This window comes from Mobula birostris, chromosome 18, assembly GCF_030028105.1.
Source record: "Mobula birostris isolate sMobBir1 chromosome 18, sMobBir1.hap1, whole genome shotgun sequence".
In the NCBI taxonomy this organism is placed as follows: Eukaryota; Metazoa; Chordata; class Chondrichthyes; order Myliobatiformes; family Myliobatidae; genus Mobula; species Mobula birostris.
In genome coordinates, this window is record NC_092387.1 from 18,140,994 (window position 1) to 18,159,065 (window position 18,072).

Below are 18,072 nucleotides of genomic sequence, written 5' to 3' on the forward strand. Positions count from 1 at the left end.
GGGGGGGGGGGGGCGGAGCATAATTGGAAAACTGTGGTCACTGTATTTCAGCCAAATTATGTTGCTCAGCTCTCAATGAACAGACACCCTACTGAAGAAGTATCTGCCAATGGAATATATCACTATCTTCAGAGGAGCATAAACTAGTTGGGAAAATTAGAAAAATATTCTTGGTCCCAAACAACCCTATACAATGCCCAAACACCAATGCAGACTGACAATAAATCAACTTCTCTCTATAAAGGTGTTCTGTGTTATACTCTCTTACTCCAGCATAAATCCTGAATCTGGATTACAAATCCAGCTTCATACTCACGTTTCCAATATCAGAAGAAATAGGTGAGGAGGACACAGTGGATTTAATTTCTTCTGTATAGACCAAAGCTCCAATTTGTACAAAACCACAAAATGCTCATAGTAATCTGCTCTCAAGATGAGGCTTTTCATTCTAGAACAAAGGAGATGTCCTCTTTTTTTCAAAGAAAGGGGCTTCCCTTCCTCCACCACATCTCTTCCATTTCATACATGTCTGTTCTTACCCCATCCTCCTGCCACCCTACCAGGGACAGGATTCCTTTTGTCCTCACCTATCACCCCACCAGCCTCCGTGTCCCGTACATAATTCTCCACAACTTCCACCATCTCCAACAGGATCCCCTCCCCCCACTTTCTGCTTTCTGCAGGGATCACTTCCCACATGACTCCCTTGTTCATTTGTCCCCTCCATTGATCTCCCTTCCTGGCACTTATCCTTGCAAGTGAAACAAGTGCTACAACTACCCCTACATCTCCTTCCTCACTTCCATTCAGGGCTCCAAACAGTCCTTCCAGGTGAGGCGACACTTCACCTGTGAGTCTTTTGGGGTCATCTACTGTGTCCGGTTGCTCCCAATGTGGCCTCCTGTATATTGGTGAGACCCAATGTATATTGGAAGAATGCTTCACCAAGCATCTATGCTCCATCTGCCAGAACAAGCGGGATCTTCCAGTGGCCACCCATTTTACTTCCACTTCCCATTCCCATATGTCAATCCATGGCCTTCTCTACTGTCACGATGAGGCCACACTCAGGTTGGAGAAGCAACACCTTATGTTCCATCTGGGTAGCCTCCAAACTGAAGGCATGAAAACAGATTTCTCGATCTTTCTGTAATCACCCCCCCCCCACCATTCCCCATCCCCTTTTCCCTCTCTCACCTCATCTCCTTGCCTGCCTATCGGCTCCCTTTGGTGTTTCTCCCCTCTTTTTGTTCTTCCATAGCCTTCTGTTCTCTCCTATCGGACTCCCCCTTCTCCAGCTCAGTATCTCTCTCAACAATCAACTTCCCAGCTCCTTACTTCATCCCTCCCCTTCCCAGTTTCACCTATCACCTTGTGTTTCTCTCTCCCATCACCTTTTAAATCTACTCATCTTTTTTTCTCCAGTCCTGCCAAAGGGTCTCGGCCCAAAACACCGACTGTACTTTTTTCCCATAGATGCTGCCTGGCCTTCTGAGTTCCTCCAGCATTTTATGCGTATTGCAGTGATACAGCAATTTCTACTTTTCTCCAATCATTCCAGCATATCAAATCAATGCAGCACACAAGTCATCAGTGTAAATGGCTCAATTTAAGCTCCAAAAAAGAACACAGGAACAGGCAAAAGCCAGTCACCAATCATGGTTCTTTAGTCATTCAGTTAAATCACAAGCAATATAGACCACAATTCCATTTATCTTTTTAGATTCATACTAATACTCGTATTGTCATGTTTTCAATTGACTTTCGTCTCAATGACACTCTAGACAAATTAGTTCTAGTTCACAAGCATCCTTGTAAATAACCGTTTCAAGTATTATTTTCAGGCACATCAAGGTTACGCCCTCTAGCTTGGGATCACACATTCAAAGGAAATGGTTTTCCTACCTGGACCTCTTAAATTGATCGTATCATTTTACACAGCTGGACTTGCAAAAGGTCAGCACCATCATTAAGCATCACATGTCCAACACATCCCAATTGGGGAAATACACTGTCATCTCTTCATTCTCTTTGGGTAAATCGTGGAATTCCTTGCCTAAAGGCATTGATTCCTTCACTAAATGGTTCATTGTAGCAGACCACCACCTCAAAGGCAACTGGAGATATACAATAACCATTCCTGTTGCCTGTGACAATCAAATCCCAGTACTAATAACCCAGCAGTTTACAGTGTACATTGCAGTTACACTACATGCTGACATAACACCAGGATGACATTCCTCAAATGTGATTACTTGTGATCCATTCATGTACAGAAATGCACGGGCAAATCCAAACAGTTTTTCTATTGTTGATGGAGCATATAAACACATAATACCATAGGTTGGCATAATTCAGGTCTTGCTGTCAATGCACCCAGAAACACAATAAGAAGGAGGGCCAGACAGTTTCTTCAGAACATACCAATGACATTCAAATTAAAAATGGAGAAATGAAATACAAACTGAAAGACTATACAATAGTGAGTTTACTACAAATCTTCTCATCTCACTGGATGGACTGAAAGTGTGTTGTAATAATCAAGAGTTCAAACCTCACCAGAGTAAATCTGATAAAGAAGTGTTTTGTCAACTAAAACTGGTGAGAGGTGCTAAACACTGCACCACAGTCTGCGTTACAGCATGATTATGTGCTGCAGCCAAAGAATTTCATTAAACAATCTCAAATATAAATAGAGCACCTTGTCAGCATTAGTGCATGGTTTTCTCAAGGAAGTTAAAGAATGATTGCACAATTAGCACAGAGCATGGTTACTTCAAACCAAGTCTAACTGAGATGCACTTTCTCATGAAATATCAGTTAACAGTTTGTACACACACACACAATGCAATCACATTACATCAATACAAAATCAAAAGCAAGGAAAAGGATGTCACTACAAAGAGAATGCAGATGACAGAACTTTCATATTCTCTCTTTGGCACAAGACCACAGTAGATATAAAGAGACCATTCAATCGTCTTCATGAGAAGCATCAGGATTCAGTTATTGGCCAGATAAACTGTACGGGTTTAAATCTCAAGGATTTTTAAAACTAATCACTAACATCCAGTGACAACATTAATAAATTGACAGAACAGGTGATGTCCCATGGCATGGCTCATGGCAAAATGAAGTCACAATGGAGGAAAGTATACACAATGGGTAATTAAGATTAATTTCACAACAGCATCTTCTCTCCTGGTAACCATCTTATTTCCTATTCCACTTTTAACTTTCCATTTTTCTCTCTTCCACCTTGTACAATATATTACACTTCAAATCTATCAGTTTCATGTCCCACAAATCATGCTTGTCTCAGTCCTTGCGCCTTTACACTTGCCCAACTATGGCTCACAAGAAACCATGATACATTTCCTGAGGGATTGTAGTCGTGGTTGTTTTTCAAATGAGGCCATAAACCAAGATCTTGTCTGTCCCTCTTTTGTCCTGATTCCTATCCCTTAGGAGCTTAATTTAACATGCTCTTTTCTTCCTGGAGGGGGCTCAGGAGCCTGGGTTCCAGCAGCCTTCATAGAAAAAGCTCATTAAAATTCCACCCTAACACCAAGGCAATCATGCAAACATCAGCAGACCATGGTTACTCCCAATGCACTTGCACTTCAGTACTCAGGTTTAAAGTGCAAAATGAAAACACTCCACTCTGGACTACAACTGTAGTTTAATTGAGTCCTGGAACAAAATTGCTTTTCTTTCCACTCTTCCTTCCCTTCCTCATTCACCATGAAAACAGGACACAGGAACAGGCTCTTTGGCCCAGAGTGTTAAATTAGTAATCAAATGGCTAACTAAACTAATCTCTTCTACCTACACAATGCCCATATCCTTCCATTTTCCTCACATTCACGTGACTATCCAAATGCTTCTTAAAAGACTCTAGTGTTGCTGCCTCTACCACCACCCCAGCCAGCACATTCCAGTTGCTCACCACTCTGTGTACAAAATCTTGCCCCTCACGTTTCCTTTAACATTACTCCCCCTCACATTAAATGCATTCCCATTGGTACTAGACATTTCAACTCTTGGAAAAGGCTAATGTCTGTCTAATCTGTCTGTGCCTCTCATAATTTTCTAAACCTCTATCAGATCTCTCCTCAGCCTCCATTACTCCAGACAAAACAACCCAAGTTTGCCCAACTCCTCATTAAAGCACATGCCCTATAATCCAGGCAACGTTCTTCTGCACCCTCGCCAAAGCCTCGTCATCCTTCCAAAAATGGGTGACCAGAACTGTATGTAATACTCCAGATGCAGCCTAACTAGAGTTTTATAAAGCAGTAATATAACTTCCTGACTTTTGAACTCAGTGCCTTGACCAATAAAAAGCATGCCATGTGCCTTCATAATCACACTATCAACTTGTGCAACCACTTACAGGGAGTTATGAACTTGGATCACAAGATCCCTCTGCTTATCAACACTGTTAAGGATCTTGCCCTTAGCACTGTACTGTCTCTTTGCATTTGACCTACCAAGGTGCAACACTTCACACTTGGCCGCGTTAAACTCCATCTGCCATTTCTCCACCCATATCTGCAAATGATCAATATCCTGTTGTATTCAATAGACAATAGGTGCAGGAGTAGGCCATTCAGCCCTTCGAGCCAGCGCCACCATTCACTGTGATCATGGCTGATCATCCACAATCAGTACCCCGTTCCTAGAATTGGCATCCACTGTCTTCTTAGGCACAGCATTCCACAGATCCACAACCCTCGGTGTGAAAAAGTTTTTCATCAACTCCATTCTCTGGGAGTCCAGAACCAGAGGCCCCTTATTCTTAAACTGTGGCCTCTGGTTCTGGACTCCCCCAACATCGGGAACATGTTTCCTGCCTCTAGTGTGTCCAATCCCTTAATAATCTTACATGTTTCAATTAGATCCCCTCTCATCCTTCTAACTTCCAGTGTATACAAGCCCAATTGCTCCAATCTTTCAACATATGACATTCCCGCCATCCCTGGAATTAACCCAGTGAATCTACGCTGCACTCCCTCCATAGCAAGAATATCCTTCCTCAAATTTGGAGACCAAAACTGCACACAATACTCCAGGTGGGGTCTCACCAGGGCCTTGTACAACTGCAGAAGGACCTCTTTGCTCCTATACTCAACACTCCTTGTTATGAAGACCAACATGCCATTAGCTCTCTTCACTTTCTGCTGTACCTGCATGCTTACTTTCAGTGACTGATGAACAAGGACACTTAGATCTCCTTGTACTTCCCCTTTTCCTAACTTGACACCATTCAGATAGTAATCTGCCTTCCTGTTCTTGCACCAAAGTGGATAACCTCACATTTATCCACATTAAACTGCATCTGCCCACTCACCCAACCTGTCCAAGTCACCCTGTATTCTCATAACATCCTCCTCACATTTCACACTGCCACCCAGATTTGTGTCATTTGCAAATTTGCTAATGTTACTTTTAATCCCTTCATCTAAATCACTAATGTGTATTGTAAATAGCTGCGGTCCCAGCACCGAGCCTTGTGGTACCCCACTAGTCACTGCTTGCCATTCTGAAAAGGACCCGTTAATCCCTACTCTTTGTTTCCTGTCTGCCAACCAATTTTCTATCCATGTCAGTACCCTACCCCCAATACCATGTGCTCTAATGTTGTCCACTAACCTCCTAAGTGGGACCTTATCAAAGGCTTTCTGAAAGTCCAGGTACACTACATCCACTGGCTTTCCCATGTCCATTTTCATAGTTACATCCTCAAAACATTCCAGAAGATTAGTCAAGCATGATTTCCCTTTCGTAAATCCATGCTGACTCGGACCTATCCTGCTACTGCTGTCCAAATATGCTGCTATTTCATCTTTTATAATTGACTCCAGCATCTTCCCCACCACTGATGTCAGACTAACTGGTCTATAATTGCCTGTTTTCTCTCTCCCTCCTTTCTTAAAAAGTGGGATAACATTAGCTACGCTCCAATCCGCAGGAACTGATCCTGAATCTATAGAAAATTGGAAAATGATTACCAATGATTACCAATTCTTTACCAGTCTTCTATGCTATTCACACCACCAATCTTTGTATTACTAACTCACCCATCTACATTTTCATCCAGGTCATTTATATACATGCCAACAGCAGAGGTCTTAGCCACAGTACAGATCCCTACAGAGCACTACTAAACACAGATCTGCAGCTAGAATAAGTCCCTTCGACCATTTCCCTCTATCTTCTATGGACAAGCCAGTTCTGAATCCAAATGGCCAATTCACTATATATCCCATGCATCTTAACCTTCTGGATGAGATTCCCATGACTGACCTTGTCAAATACCTCACTAAAGTCCATGTAAACAACATCCACAGCTCTACCCTCATCAATCACCCTCGTCACTTTGTCAAAAAACTCATTCAAGTTACTGAGACATGACTTGCCCTGCACAAGCCCATGCTAGGTTTCCCTAGCTAGGCCATGGTTTTCCAAATGCTCATAAATCTTATCCCTAAGCATTCTCTCCACTATCTTCTCTACCACCGATGTGAAACCCACCGGTCTTTAGTTTCCAGGATTATCTCTGGTTCCCTTATTGAATAATGGAACGATGTTAGCTACTCACCAATCCCCCGAGACCTCGCTTATGGCTAGAGAGGACACGAAGATATTGGTCAAGGCCCCAGCAATCACTTCTCTTGCCAATCTCAATAACCTAGGGTACATCCCATCAAGCCTGGGGACTTAATCACCTTAATGCTCTTTAAGAGACCAAACACTACCTCCTCCTTTACCTCAAAGTGCCCTTGTATATCAATATGTTCAACAATAATCTCCCTATTTTTCATGTCCTTCTCTTTGGTAAATACTGAAGCAAAGTACTCAGGACGGACTTCACCTACATCCTCCGCATCCAAGCAAATGTTCCCCTCTTTACCTTTGAGTGGTTGTACCCTCTCACTAGTTATGCTTGGGATTCTCTTTAATTCTATTCGCCAAGGACTTTTTAATGGCCTTTCCTGGCTTTCCTAATTCCCATCTTGAGTTCTTTTTTGGCTTCTTTATAATCCTGAAGGGCTCTGTTTGATCCTGGCTTCTAAGCTTTACATAACTGGAACCTTTTCTGGGCCAGGGGTGACCTGTACAAGAGGGACGGGTTGCACCTAAACTGGAGGGAATCTGACACCCTCAGGAGTCCATGAGTGCTACTCAGGAGAGTTGAATCTCATTTGGTTCCAATTATCCACTAACCTGAAACCCTGCCTCCTGCATCAGTTCCTTGGCCACTCATTAATCTGTATTACCATCCTGTCTAGCATGTGGCACTGGGAGTAATCCGGAGATTACTACCTTGGAGGTCCTGCTCTTCAGCCTCTTCCCTAACTCCCTATACTCATTGCATATGACCTCTTCCCCCTATTTACCTATGTCATTGATGCCAATGAGCACTACGACCTCTGGCTGCTCACCCTCCTCCTTCACAATATTCTGCAGCCTCTCTGAGACATCCTGGACCCTAGCAACTGGGAGGTAACACATCATCCTGGCATCTCATTCATGGCCACATAATCTCCTGTCTGCCCCCCGAATAACTGAGTCTCCTATCACTATTGCTCTGCATGATTTTACCCCTTCCTGCTGAGCCTCAGCTCCAGCCACAGTGCCACTAGCTTGGCTGCAGCTGCTGTGCCCTGATAGGTCATTCTCCACCCCCCAAAAAAAAAAATACCCAAAGGGGTACTTGTTGCTGAGGGGAATGGCCATAGGGAAACCCTGCAGTAACTGCTCACTTTTACTTACCTCTCCTGGTGGTCACCCATCTACCATCACACTCTGAGTGTGACCACCTTGGTAAAAGCTCCATCTATAAGGTTTTCAGCCTCCCAGATGGTCCTGAGTACACCCAGTTCCAGTTTCAGTTTCTTGACTTTGTCAGTCAGGAGCTGAGGTTGGGTGCACTTCCTGCAGATGCAGTCATTAGGGAGACCATCAAGATACCCCGCAATCGCACATCTTACAGGAGAAGCATTCCACTGCCTGAACTACCACCCTGCTCCATTTGTTACACCTTTGGCTTTAACTTCTTAAACTTAAGTTCTACAATCGACTCAGCACCCTTAGCCTCTGCCTGTTCTCGTCGAAGCCTGTAGAGTCAAAGCCTCCCATTCTAACCCTGGCCCACTCCAACAATGGCCATTCTACTTACACCTTGCTTCTTTTTATTGGCCCTTGCTAAGCTACTAATAACCCAAGCAATCTCCTGCCATGCAGACAAGTCTTGTTCACTTTTAAAAACTGGCGCGTAAAGTCCACAAGGAACTGTCTCAACCAACATACCCAACATCTCCAACATGTTCCAATTTTGTTAAGAACAGCTCCATCCATTAACCAGAGCTAAAAGTAACTTCTTACCCCATGTCACCTACACACCTCAAAAACCCCTATTAATCCACAAAATACTACTACTTCCATGATTGCCCAAACATTACACCTCCCTCAGCTGTATATTCACCTTGTTACCCAATTTCAAAATCCATTTATTCTTGGCCTGAAGTATGCATTAATATTTAACATAGCCAATTTCTTGATTTCACTGAACTCAATTTTACACCCATTGTTTCTAATCTGCAACTGCCTTTTCATGGTTCAGATCTACAATTATTTTTAATTTAGCACACATTCTATGACCTCTAACTCCTACACTGCTCTACTGATGAACAGCTTATGTTTGATAAACAGCACCTCATTTTTAATTAGATTTTTGTTTACAGACATTACAGACCCTTAAGTTCAACTATTGTGGATCTTAAATGCTGTCTTCATTCATTTTGGACACCAAATGACAGTGTGATTTTTATTCCACTTTGAGTTCTCCAGACCCAGCTTATATCTATATTTTGTCCCTTTTTGCCTTGAACTATTGTATCTTCTGTCACATAATCTACAGACCATCCCCAAGTTATAAACACCCAATTTACAGACAGCCGCACATATGAATAAGCTCCCATATTATTAAATTCAAAGGTCTAATGTACATATGTTCATTTCAACAAACAACAGTACTGGTTTCTTTTCCCACTTTTAGTAATGTTCCTTCTTATCAGTACTTTAGATATTATTTATTACACAACAGTGGAAGTAAGGTTACCATTGAATGATTTTTGTGCATTTTCCAACTTACGGACAAAGTTGACTTAAGAATGTCTGTAAAATTGGAACAAGTCCATTACCCAGGGACAAACCTTATATCACAGACCTTCCTTTTGTTCTTGCCCTGCCCAGTTTCCCTGCCTCTGTATTTGCTCAATACCTGTCAAATAAAGATTAAATTGGAACACTCAGTTTTATTTTTCTTGAGCTGCCAAATTTCTCGAATTGTCTGACCTTTTTCAGCATATTTTGTTTTAGTCTTACTTATCATTGCTTGACCTCATTTGTACCAACTCACAACACTTCCTTGTTGTACTTGGCCTAAACTACAAAATAGACCCAAAACTTAGAAATATATTAGAGCTTCCTCAAACCTGTATTCTATCCCTTAAACTATATATCTGAAAATCCCATTTTCAGTTTTACAATCCCACTGCATACACCAGTATGTATAGAGTACATTTAAAACTGAGGTGTGTGGGAATTTTTTTTCTCAAGCAGGGAAACTTGAATTCTCTATCCTAGAGAAATGGAGGCTAACAATTGGGGATATTTAAAGAGAAAGTTGATATATTTTTGAAAGATAGGAGAACTGAGTGCAATGGGGAACTAGCACAGAAGAGATGAGGCCTGGTGCAGATCAGCCATCATCATATTGAAGGATAGGTAGGGCAGGAAGAGTTGAATGGCCTCCACTTTTTCCTATTTTCTTATGTTCTGATATGGATCCATTGAAACCGAAGATCTGCTTTTGGTAAAAGTTTCCCATTCATTTGCATCATTACTGGTAATTTCCCTGTTCACAGTTCCTCCTCCTACACCTTTTGGCACAATGCTCCCAGTAACTAGACTGGTTATGTTGAATAATCCACACCTTTTTTGGTGGCTCCCTTAAGCAACTATCACCCAGCTCTGATTCATTAAATTGTTTTCTAGCCTTGGAACAAATCTCTCTGATATCCCAGTAACTCTTTCACCATGCAGGTCAAGATTTCAACCTTTGTATCAACCAGGAGGTTATACCCTGAACTCAGTGGCCACTTCATTAGGTACAGGATGGAATCCAGTGTGGTCTTCTGCTGTTGTAGTCTATCCACTTCAAGGTTCAATGTGTTATGTACTTATAGATGCTTTTCTGAACACCACTGTTGTAACGTGTGGTTATTTGAGTTCCTGTCGTCTTCCTGTCAGTTTGAACCAGTCTGGCCTTTCTCATCTGACCTCTCTCACTAACAATGTGTGCTCGTCCACTGAACTGCCGCTCACTGGATGTGTTTTTTTTTGGTTTTTCACACGGTTCTCTATAAACTCGAGACACTCGTGTGTGAAAATCCCAGATCACCAGTTTCTGAGACACTCAAACACCCCGTCTGGCACCCACAATCACTCCACAGTCAAAGTCACTTAGATCACTCTTCTTCCCATTCTGATAACTGAACAACATCTAAACCTCTTGACCATGTTTGCATGCTTTTATGCATTGAGTTGCTGCCACATGATTGATCAGATATTTGCATTAATATATAGGTGTACCAAATAAAATGACCACTGAATGTCTATTTTGAGAGCTTCCTTTCTAACCCCATGTCTTCCCATGCTGTAATTTTCATTTGCAATCTTCAGGCACTTAGAAATTAATGAATTCTTCTCATCTCACAACTCAATTACACTCTCAAAGAACTAGATTCACCCAGCATAATCTGTTATCTAAAAATGCTTGCTGATTTTGCCTCGGGCAATTATTCCCTTTTTGCTTCATTTTCTCTTAGTACCAATTTGCCCCAATGACTGCTGTTAATCTCAAAGTTCTGCAGTTACTGGTTTATCATTTCCATAAAATAGCTTATCTTCTTCCGATCTTTTCTGTACATTAAATCTCAATATCCATAGAGTTAGGAGCACAGACTTTCTGCAAATAGAAAAAAAACTGCAAATATTATCAAGGTTCTCTGCTTTGCACCCAATACATTCCTTAAATAAAAAGAAGTATGCCATGTGTTTTGAAGAAATTAAAATGCATTAGAAACACACAAACTTTTAAATACCTGGAAGGAAATTAACTACAGGTAATTCTACTATGTTTTTCTGGATAATGCATTTGCTTATAATATTGTTGATGGTTTATAGAATTACATAAGCCAAATTGGTTATAATGTAATTGTGATCAGGAAAGCCTGTCTAAATCTGAGCTTTGAAGGCAAGTATAGCCTGTGCTGCTTTAAAACAACTTTCACTAACACAAAGTTTCTTAAAAACTCAAATATCGCATTAGAGTAGAATGATTGGTGCTTCAACTGGAACTCACAAGCAATGATGGATTCTGAAATCACAAAGTACAGCTGTGCAAACAGACCTCCATTAACAAAAGTGGAGAGCAGGGAGCCACTTGACACAAGTGGTCTTGAAACTGATCACTGTACTTATACAGGGAATGGCTGTTTCCACAATCTGTACATGTACGTAGATATATTTGAAAAATTCAAGATGAGGCATGGGGGCTGACCTTACGTAGGCGGATATGGGTAGCAAATCTGCGGATAATAAGCCTATAGCTTGTGCTTGCTACTGATCAGAATCACAGCTTTAGTGCAGAATTTAAATATTAAATAAAAGTGTTCAGAGAAAAGACAAGACAGACCAGAGCAAACAGCAGCTGATATATTCACCATTAGCATGAAATCACTAAAGTTATCAGCTTTCCACGTTATCAAGCCAGAGAGACACTTTATGAGCAACGCACTTATCAGGACAAGATGTAAATTACCAAATGAAGTGAACTGAACATTTGCCTCACTGCACTATGTAAAAAGCAAAATTAGCATTTTTAGAATGACTTTCTCCATACATGCATTGTACACCAGGAAGCATGGTGTCATTTAGTCATTGCTCACGTTCTGCAATGCAAAACATCATCCATTCTTCATCTATTCCCCATTGGTGCACCATATCCTACTCAAACATGAACAATGGCTGATGTACAATGAACACTAATGTTGCCCCTAAAAGCAACTGCTAAGCACTCTTCTTCAGTTCTGAAGCATCATCATATTTTATGTTGCAGGCATAATATAAATGTCAGGTGGAACTGCAAATGATGTCCACTCTCAGGCTCACCTTTCTCCAGGTACTCTTCCAGGCCTCGCCGCCTAGCATCCAGCTGCTGCTCCGAGAGTGAAAACGGCCATTTCCTTGGGAGCTTCGGGAAATGGAAGTCTGAAAATTCCCGCTTCAAATTCTGGTGAAGGATCGTAAACTCACGGAAGCGCCGAGAGCAGAGTTGTCGCCCAGCCATGTAAATGTTGAACACCTAAACAAAAGTAGCAGAACAGGTCAAAGATTGTTAACAGCCCAGATTTATCATCAGCTATAAATTAATAGAGAAAAAAAGTCACGGGTTAAAATCTGCCCTCAGAATCTCGTTCAAACATGTTGCTACCTTTTAGGGGATGCACAATGTTTCTCAGAAAAATCCTACCAGATTAATCAAAGAACTGAAGGTTCTCGCTTGGGTCCTGGCCCTTAGAGAATTATTACAAAATCTGACTGGCTTCTTTGTGAGATCTTGATGTGAAGTGACTGCCTTTTTTTCCCACCAAGTGTTCACATTTGAGTAGTATTTCATTGTTTTGTGGAGCACTTTTAATGTCACGATCCCTAAAGCCACAATGCAAGTGCAAGTTCTCTCTTTAATCTTAAAGTTACCAATTTAACTCACTCTGCAATCCTCTGGAGTTAAATGATTTTTTTCACTGTGAGAATCTCTTCCGAAAACGAGAGATTGCCACACACAAATGGACTTTTCACCACACCACACTCACTGCTGTCAGAACATCCCGAAAGTTACTGTCAATGGAGGTTTCTCCCTTTCGACTGGTTTACCAGGAATCATATACTGAGCTCCAGTCCCTTCCTAGTAGACTGACTTTGCAACATTCATGATAACTAGAGGTAGGCAGGAAATTAAACCTTGATAGCATTCTCCATATGCCCCACAGTAGTAAATTTGTACAAGGAATTTTGTTATTTCAGGGGATTTGATGACACATCATTTATACAAAACTCCAAATAGATTGTAATTACACAAGCTGGTCGTGGACCTAACTTCTTAGCTGAGTTGAATAGTGTTGGATAACACAATGGCTAGTAGAACAAATGCCTCAGTAATAGAGACACTGGTTCAATCCTGAACTTAGTTGTTGGTTGTGCAGATCCTGCATATTCTCCCTGTGAATATTAAGCTTCCTCCAGGTTCTCTCACATCCCAAAGACCTGAAGATTGGTAGGTTAATTAATTAGCTACCATACATTGGCCCTTGTGCGTATGTCAATGTTAGAACCTGCATTGAGGGAGGAAGAGGGTTTGCAAGGAGTTGATGAAAGTGTGAGCAGGATAAAAAGGATAAATGAAAAATTCATGCATCAGTGTGGGGAGGGGTGGTAGTGCAGACTCAGTGGCTTGAAGAGCCTGTTTCTCTCTCAGGCTCCTTAACATGGGAAAGCAATCTTGGACTTCGCAACAGGGCTGGAAGAAACAACTACTCACCACAAATTTCTCTCCAGTCCGCTCAACATGTTTGTAGCTGGGGATGGAGATTGGAACTGCCCGCTTCTCACTGTAGTCGTAATAGATGCTCCCGGAGGAGTCGTCACCAGGATCAAGGCGATCAGCTTCTTGCTGTGGAACTGACAGCACTGTCAGGATCAGCTCCCGATCTCCTGCCCGAATCAGGTCCACAACCTGCTTGTGTGTTGCTCCCTCAACATTAACTCCATTTCTGTAGATACAAAGAACAGAATAGTTAAATAATGAAAAAAAAACTGCAACATTCAGTGATTATGCATCAGGGGTTCAAAATCTATTGTTCAGTGTCATCGTGTGTGTGACAATGGAATACAGAATGAGTATGCAGTATCAAGAGTTCACTTTTCAATCCTTTGGGTCCTCCCACTCCTTCAAACAAAAAGGATAGCTATGGGCACTCGCAAAGGTCCTAGCTTTGCTTCGCAGTAGCTTATCTACTGATGTCTACTACAAGCCTACTGACTCTCACAGCTATCTGGACTATTCCCCTTCTCATCCTGTCTCTTGCAAAAACGCCATCCCCTTCTCGCAATTCCTCTGTCTTCGCTCTCAGGATGAGGCTTTTCATTCCACGACGAGGGAGATGTCCTTTTTTAAAGAAAGGGGCTTCCCTTCCTCCACCATCAACTCTGCTCTCAAACGCATCTCCCCCATTTCACGCACATCTGCTCTCACTCCATCCTCCCGTCACCCCACTAGGAAGCAGGTTCCCCTGGTCCTCACCTACCACCCCACCAGCCTCTGGGTCCAACATATTATTCTCCATAACTTCCACCACCTCCAATGGGATCCCACCACTAAGCACATCTTTCCCTCCCCCCCCCCCCCCGCTGGCCTTCTGCAGGGATCGCTCTCTACGCGACTCCCTTGTCCATTTATCCCCCCCATCCCTCCCCACTGATCTTCCTCCTGGCACTTATCCTTGTAAGCGGAACAAGTGCTACACATGCCCTTACACTTCCTCCCTTACCACCATTCAGGGCCCCAGACAGTCCTTCCAGGTGAGGCGACACTTCACCTATGAGTCGGCTGGGGTGATATACTGCGTCTGGTGCTCCCAATGTGGCCTTCTATATATTGGCAAGACCCGACGCAGACTGGGAGATCGTTTTGCTGAACACCTACGCTCTGTCTGCCAGAGAAAGCAGGATCTCCCAGTGGCCACACATTTTAATACCACATCCCATTCCCTTCTGATATGTCTATCCACGGCCTCCTCTACTTTAAAGGTGAAACCACACTCAGGTTGGAGGAACAACAACACCTTATATTCTATCTGGGTAGCCTCCAACCTGATGGCATGAACATTGACTTCTCTAACTTCCGCTAATGCCCCACCTCCCTCTCGTACCCCATCCGTTATTTATTTATATACACACATTCTTTCTCTCTCTCTCTCCTTTTTCTCCCTCTGTCCCTCTGACTATACCCCTTGCCCATCCTCTGGGGTTCCCCTCTCCCCCTTTTCCTTCTCCCTGGGCCTCCTGTCCCATGATCTTCCCATATCCCTTTTGCCAATCACCTGTCCAGCTCTTGGCTCCATCCCTCCCCCTCCTGTCTTCTCCTATCATTTTGGATCTCCCCCTCCCCCTCCCCCTTTCAAATCTCTTACTAGCTCTTCCTTCAGTTAGTCCTGACGAACAGTCTCGGCCCGAAACATCGACTGTACCTCTTCCTAGAGATGCTGCCTGGCCTGCTGCATTCACCAGCAACTTTGATGTGCGTTGCTAGCTTTGCTTGCCTGTTTGTTGGCTATGTGGACAGTCTATGTTGCAAGCCTACACTGGAGACCACTTTTCCTACACTACATCCACGATTGCATTGGTGCTGCTTCCTACACCTGTCCTGAACTTGTCGATTTCATCCAATTTGCCTCCAACTCCACCCGGCCCTCAAATTCACCTGGTCCATTTCCGACACTTCCTTTCCCTTTCTTCATCATACGGTCTCTACGTCCGGAGACAACTTATCCACCGATGTCCATTATAAAGCAATGGACTCTCACAACTACCTGGACTATACCTCGTCCCACCCTGCTATTTGTAAAAACGCCATCCCCTTCTCTCAATTCCTCCATCTCCGATGCATCTGCTCTTAGGCTGAGGCTTTTCATTCTAGAATGAAGGAGATGTCCTCCTTTTTCAAAGAAAAGGACTTCCCTTCCTCTACCATCAACGCTGCCCTCAACCGCATCTCTTCCATTTCACACACATCTGCTCTTACCCCATCCTTCTGCCACACAGCCACGGATAGGGTTCTTCTTGTCCTCACCTACCACACCACCAGCCTCCACGTCCAGCACATAATTCTCCGAAACTTCTGCCACCTCCAACTGGATCCCATCACCAAACACATTCTGCCCCCCCCCCCTTTCTGTAGGGATCACTCCCTACGCAACTCCCTTGTTCATTCGTCCCTCCCCCAATCTCCTTCCTGGCACTTAACCTTGCAAGCGGAACAAGAGCTTCACCTGCCCCCCACACCTCCTCCCTCACTACCATCCAGGGCCCCAAACAGTCCTTCCAGGTGAGGCAACACTTCACCTGTGAGTCTGTTGGGATCGTATACCGTGTTTGGTGCTCCCAGTCTGGCCTCTGAATATCGGGAGACAGCTTCACCGAGCATCTATGCTCCATCCGCCAGAACAAGTGGGATCTCCCAGTGGCCACCCATTTTAATTCCACTTCCCATTCCAGTATGTCCATCCATGGACTCTTCCACTGTCGGGATAAGGCCACATTTAGGTTGAAGGAACAACACCTTATATTCCGTTTGGATAGCTTCCAACCTGATGGCATGAACACTGATTTCTCAAGCTTTCAGTAATGCCTCCCCACCTTCATCATTTTGCGTCCCCTTGCTCCTCTCTCATGTTATCTCCTTCTCCACCCATCGCCTCCCTCTGTGCTTCTCCTCCCCGCCCCCCACCCCTCCACTTTTCTTCTTTGGCCTTCTGTCTCTTTCACCAATCAACTTCCTAGCTCTTTGCTTCATCCCACCCCCTCCAAATTTCACCTATCACCTGGCATTTCTCTCTCCTCTCCCTCCCACCTTTCAAACCTGCTCCTCAGCGTTTTTTCTCCTGTCCTGCCAAAGGGTTTTGGCCCAAAATGTCGACTGTACTTTTTTTTCCCATAGATGTTGCCTGGCCTGCTGAGCTTCTCCAGCATTTTGTGTGTGTTGCTTGGACTTCCAGCATCTGCAGACTTATCTCTTGTTTGTGACTCACTTTTCAATGAGGTGTTTTATCCTAAGTCACCCTTTTCTGCGTCAATATACAACCCAGAGCATTAAAAACAGAATTGAGAGTTTATGAATACATAAATATACTCATTTAAAAATATCTATACACTAAGATTTAGAACGATTGGCTACATCAATGAAGGATCATGGTTATCTTCTATAGGATTCACTTGTCGCTCACATGGGAAAGGCTCAACTCAGGTTTTAAATATAGAAGTTTTATGTTTAAAATTAGTTCCTCTTCATGACGAATACCTTATAAATGCTTTGATAAATCTTTGTGTTCAAATGTTCAGTAGAATTAGATGTTACAACCCTGTGCTTTAAAATCATTCCAAGTTTAAGCGCAAATATAGAAAATTTGTGCTCCATTTACCATCATTACTCCAATAGTTACCATATCTACAATAGTTTATATTACAGCCTTGAAAAAAAACTATGACCTCGATTATATTCGGGCATTGTCCTCATTCGCATTAATTTTATCTTTGAGTTCTTCACTAGTGCTGTCATTCACCAATACTGTCAGAGCATGAAACCAGGTCACTTCAGTTGTCGTAGCTAACCAATACGGCAAATGAAGGTGAACTGCACAATGCAATGCTTTTCTTGCCCTCTTGTCTAACTTTCTTAGAATAGCTTAAGTGAAATCCACACACAAACATCTCCGTTTTTGTCACTGAAGTGATAAGGTGGCATGCAAAAGTTTGGGCACCCCTGGTCAAAATTTCTGTTACTGTGAATAGCTAAGCGAGTAAAAGATGACCTGATTTCCAAAAAGCATAAAGTTAAAGATGACACATTTCATTAATATTTTAAGCAAGATTACTTTTTTTTATTTCCATCTTTTACAGTTTCAAAATAACAAAAAAGGAAAAGGGCCCGAAGCTAAAGTTTGGGCCCCTACATGGTCAGTACTTAGTAACACCCCCTTTGGCAAGTATCACAGCTTGTAAATGCTTTCTGTAGCCAGCTAAGAGTCTTTCAATTCTTGTTTGGGGGATTTTTGCCTATTCTTCCTTGCAAAAGGCTTCTAGTTCTGTGAGATTCTGGAGCCGTCTTACATGCACTGCTCTTTTGAGGTCTATCCACAGATTTTCGGTGATGTTTAGGTCGGG

At 42.8% G+C, this 18,072-nt stretch overlaps 1 protein-coding gene across 1 annotated transcript in view; it reads right to left on the minus strand.

Annotated features, from left to right (window-relative positions):
* The window catches only part of LOC140211984 (sorting nexin-27-like), a 135,924-nt gene that overhangs the window by 45,268 nt on the left and 72,584 nt on the right, over window positions 1-18,072 (minus strand). Inside the window, exons 2-3 of the mRNA XM_072282294.1 lie at window positions 13,673-13,904; window positions 12,244-12,436 (exon numbers count right to left, since the gene is read on the minus strand). Coding sequence (XP_072138395.1) covers window positions 12,244-12,436; window positions 13,673-13,904 — 425 coding nt within the window. The remainder of the gene's footprint in view (window positions 1-12,243; window positions 12,437-13,672; window positions 13,905-18,072) is intronic.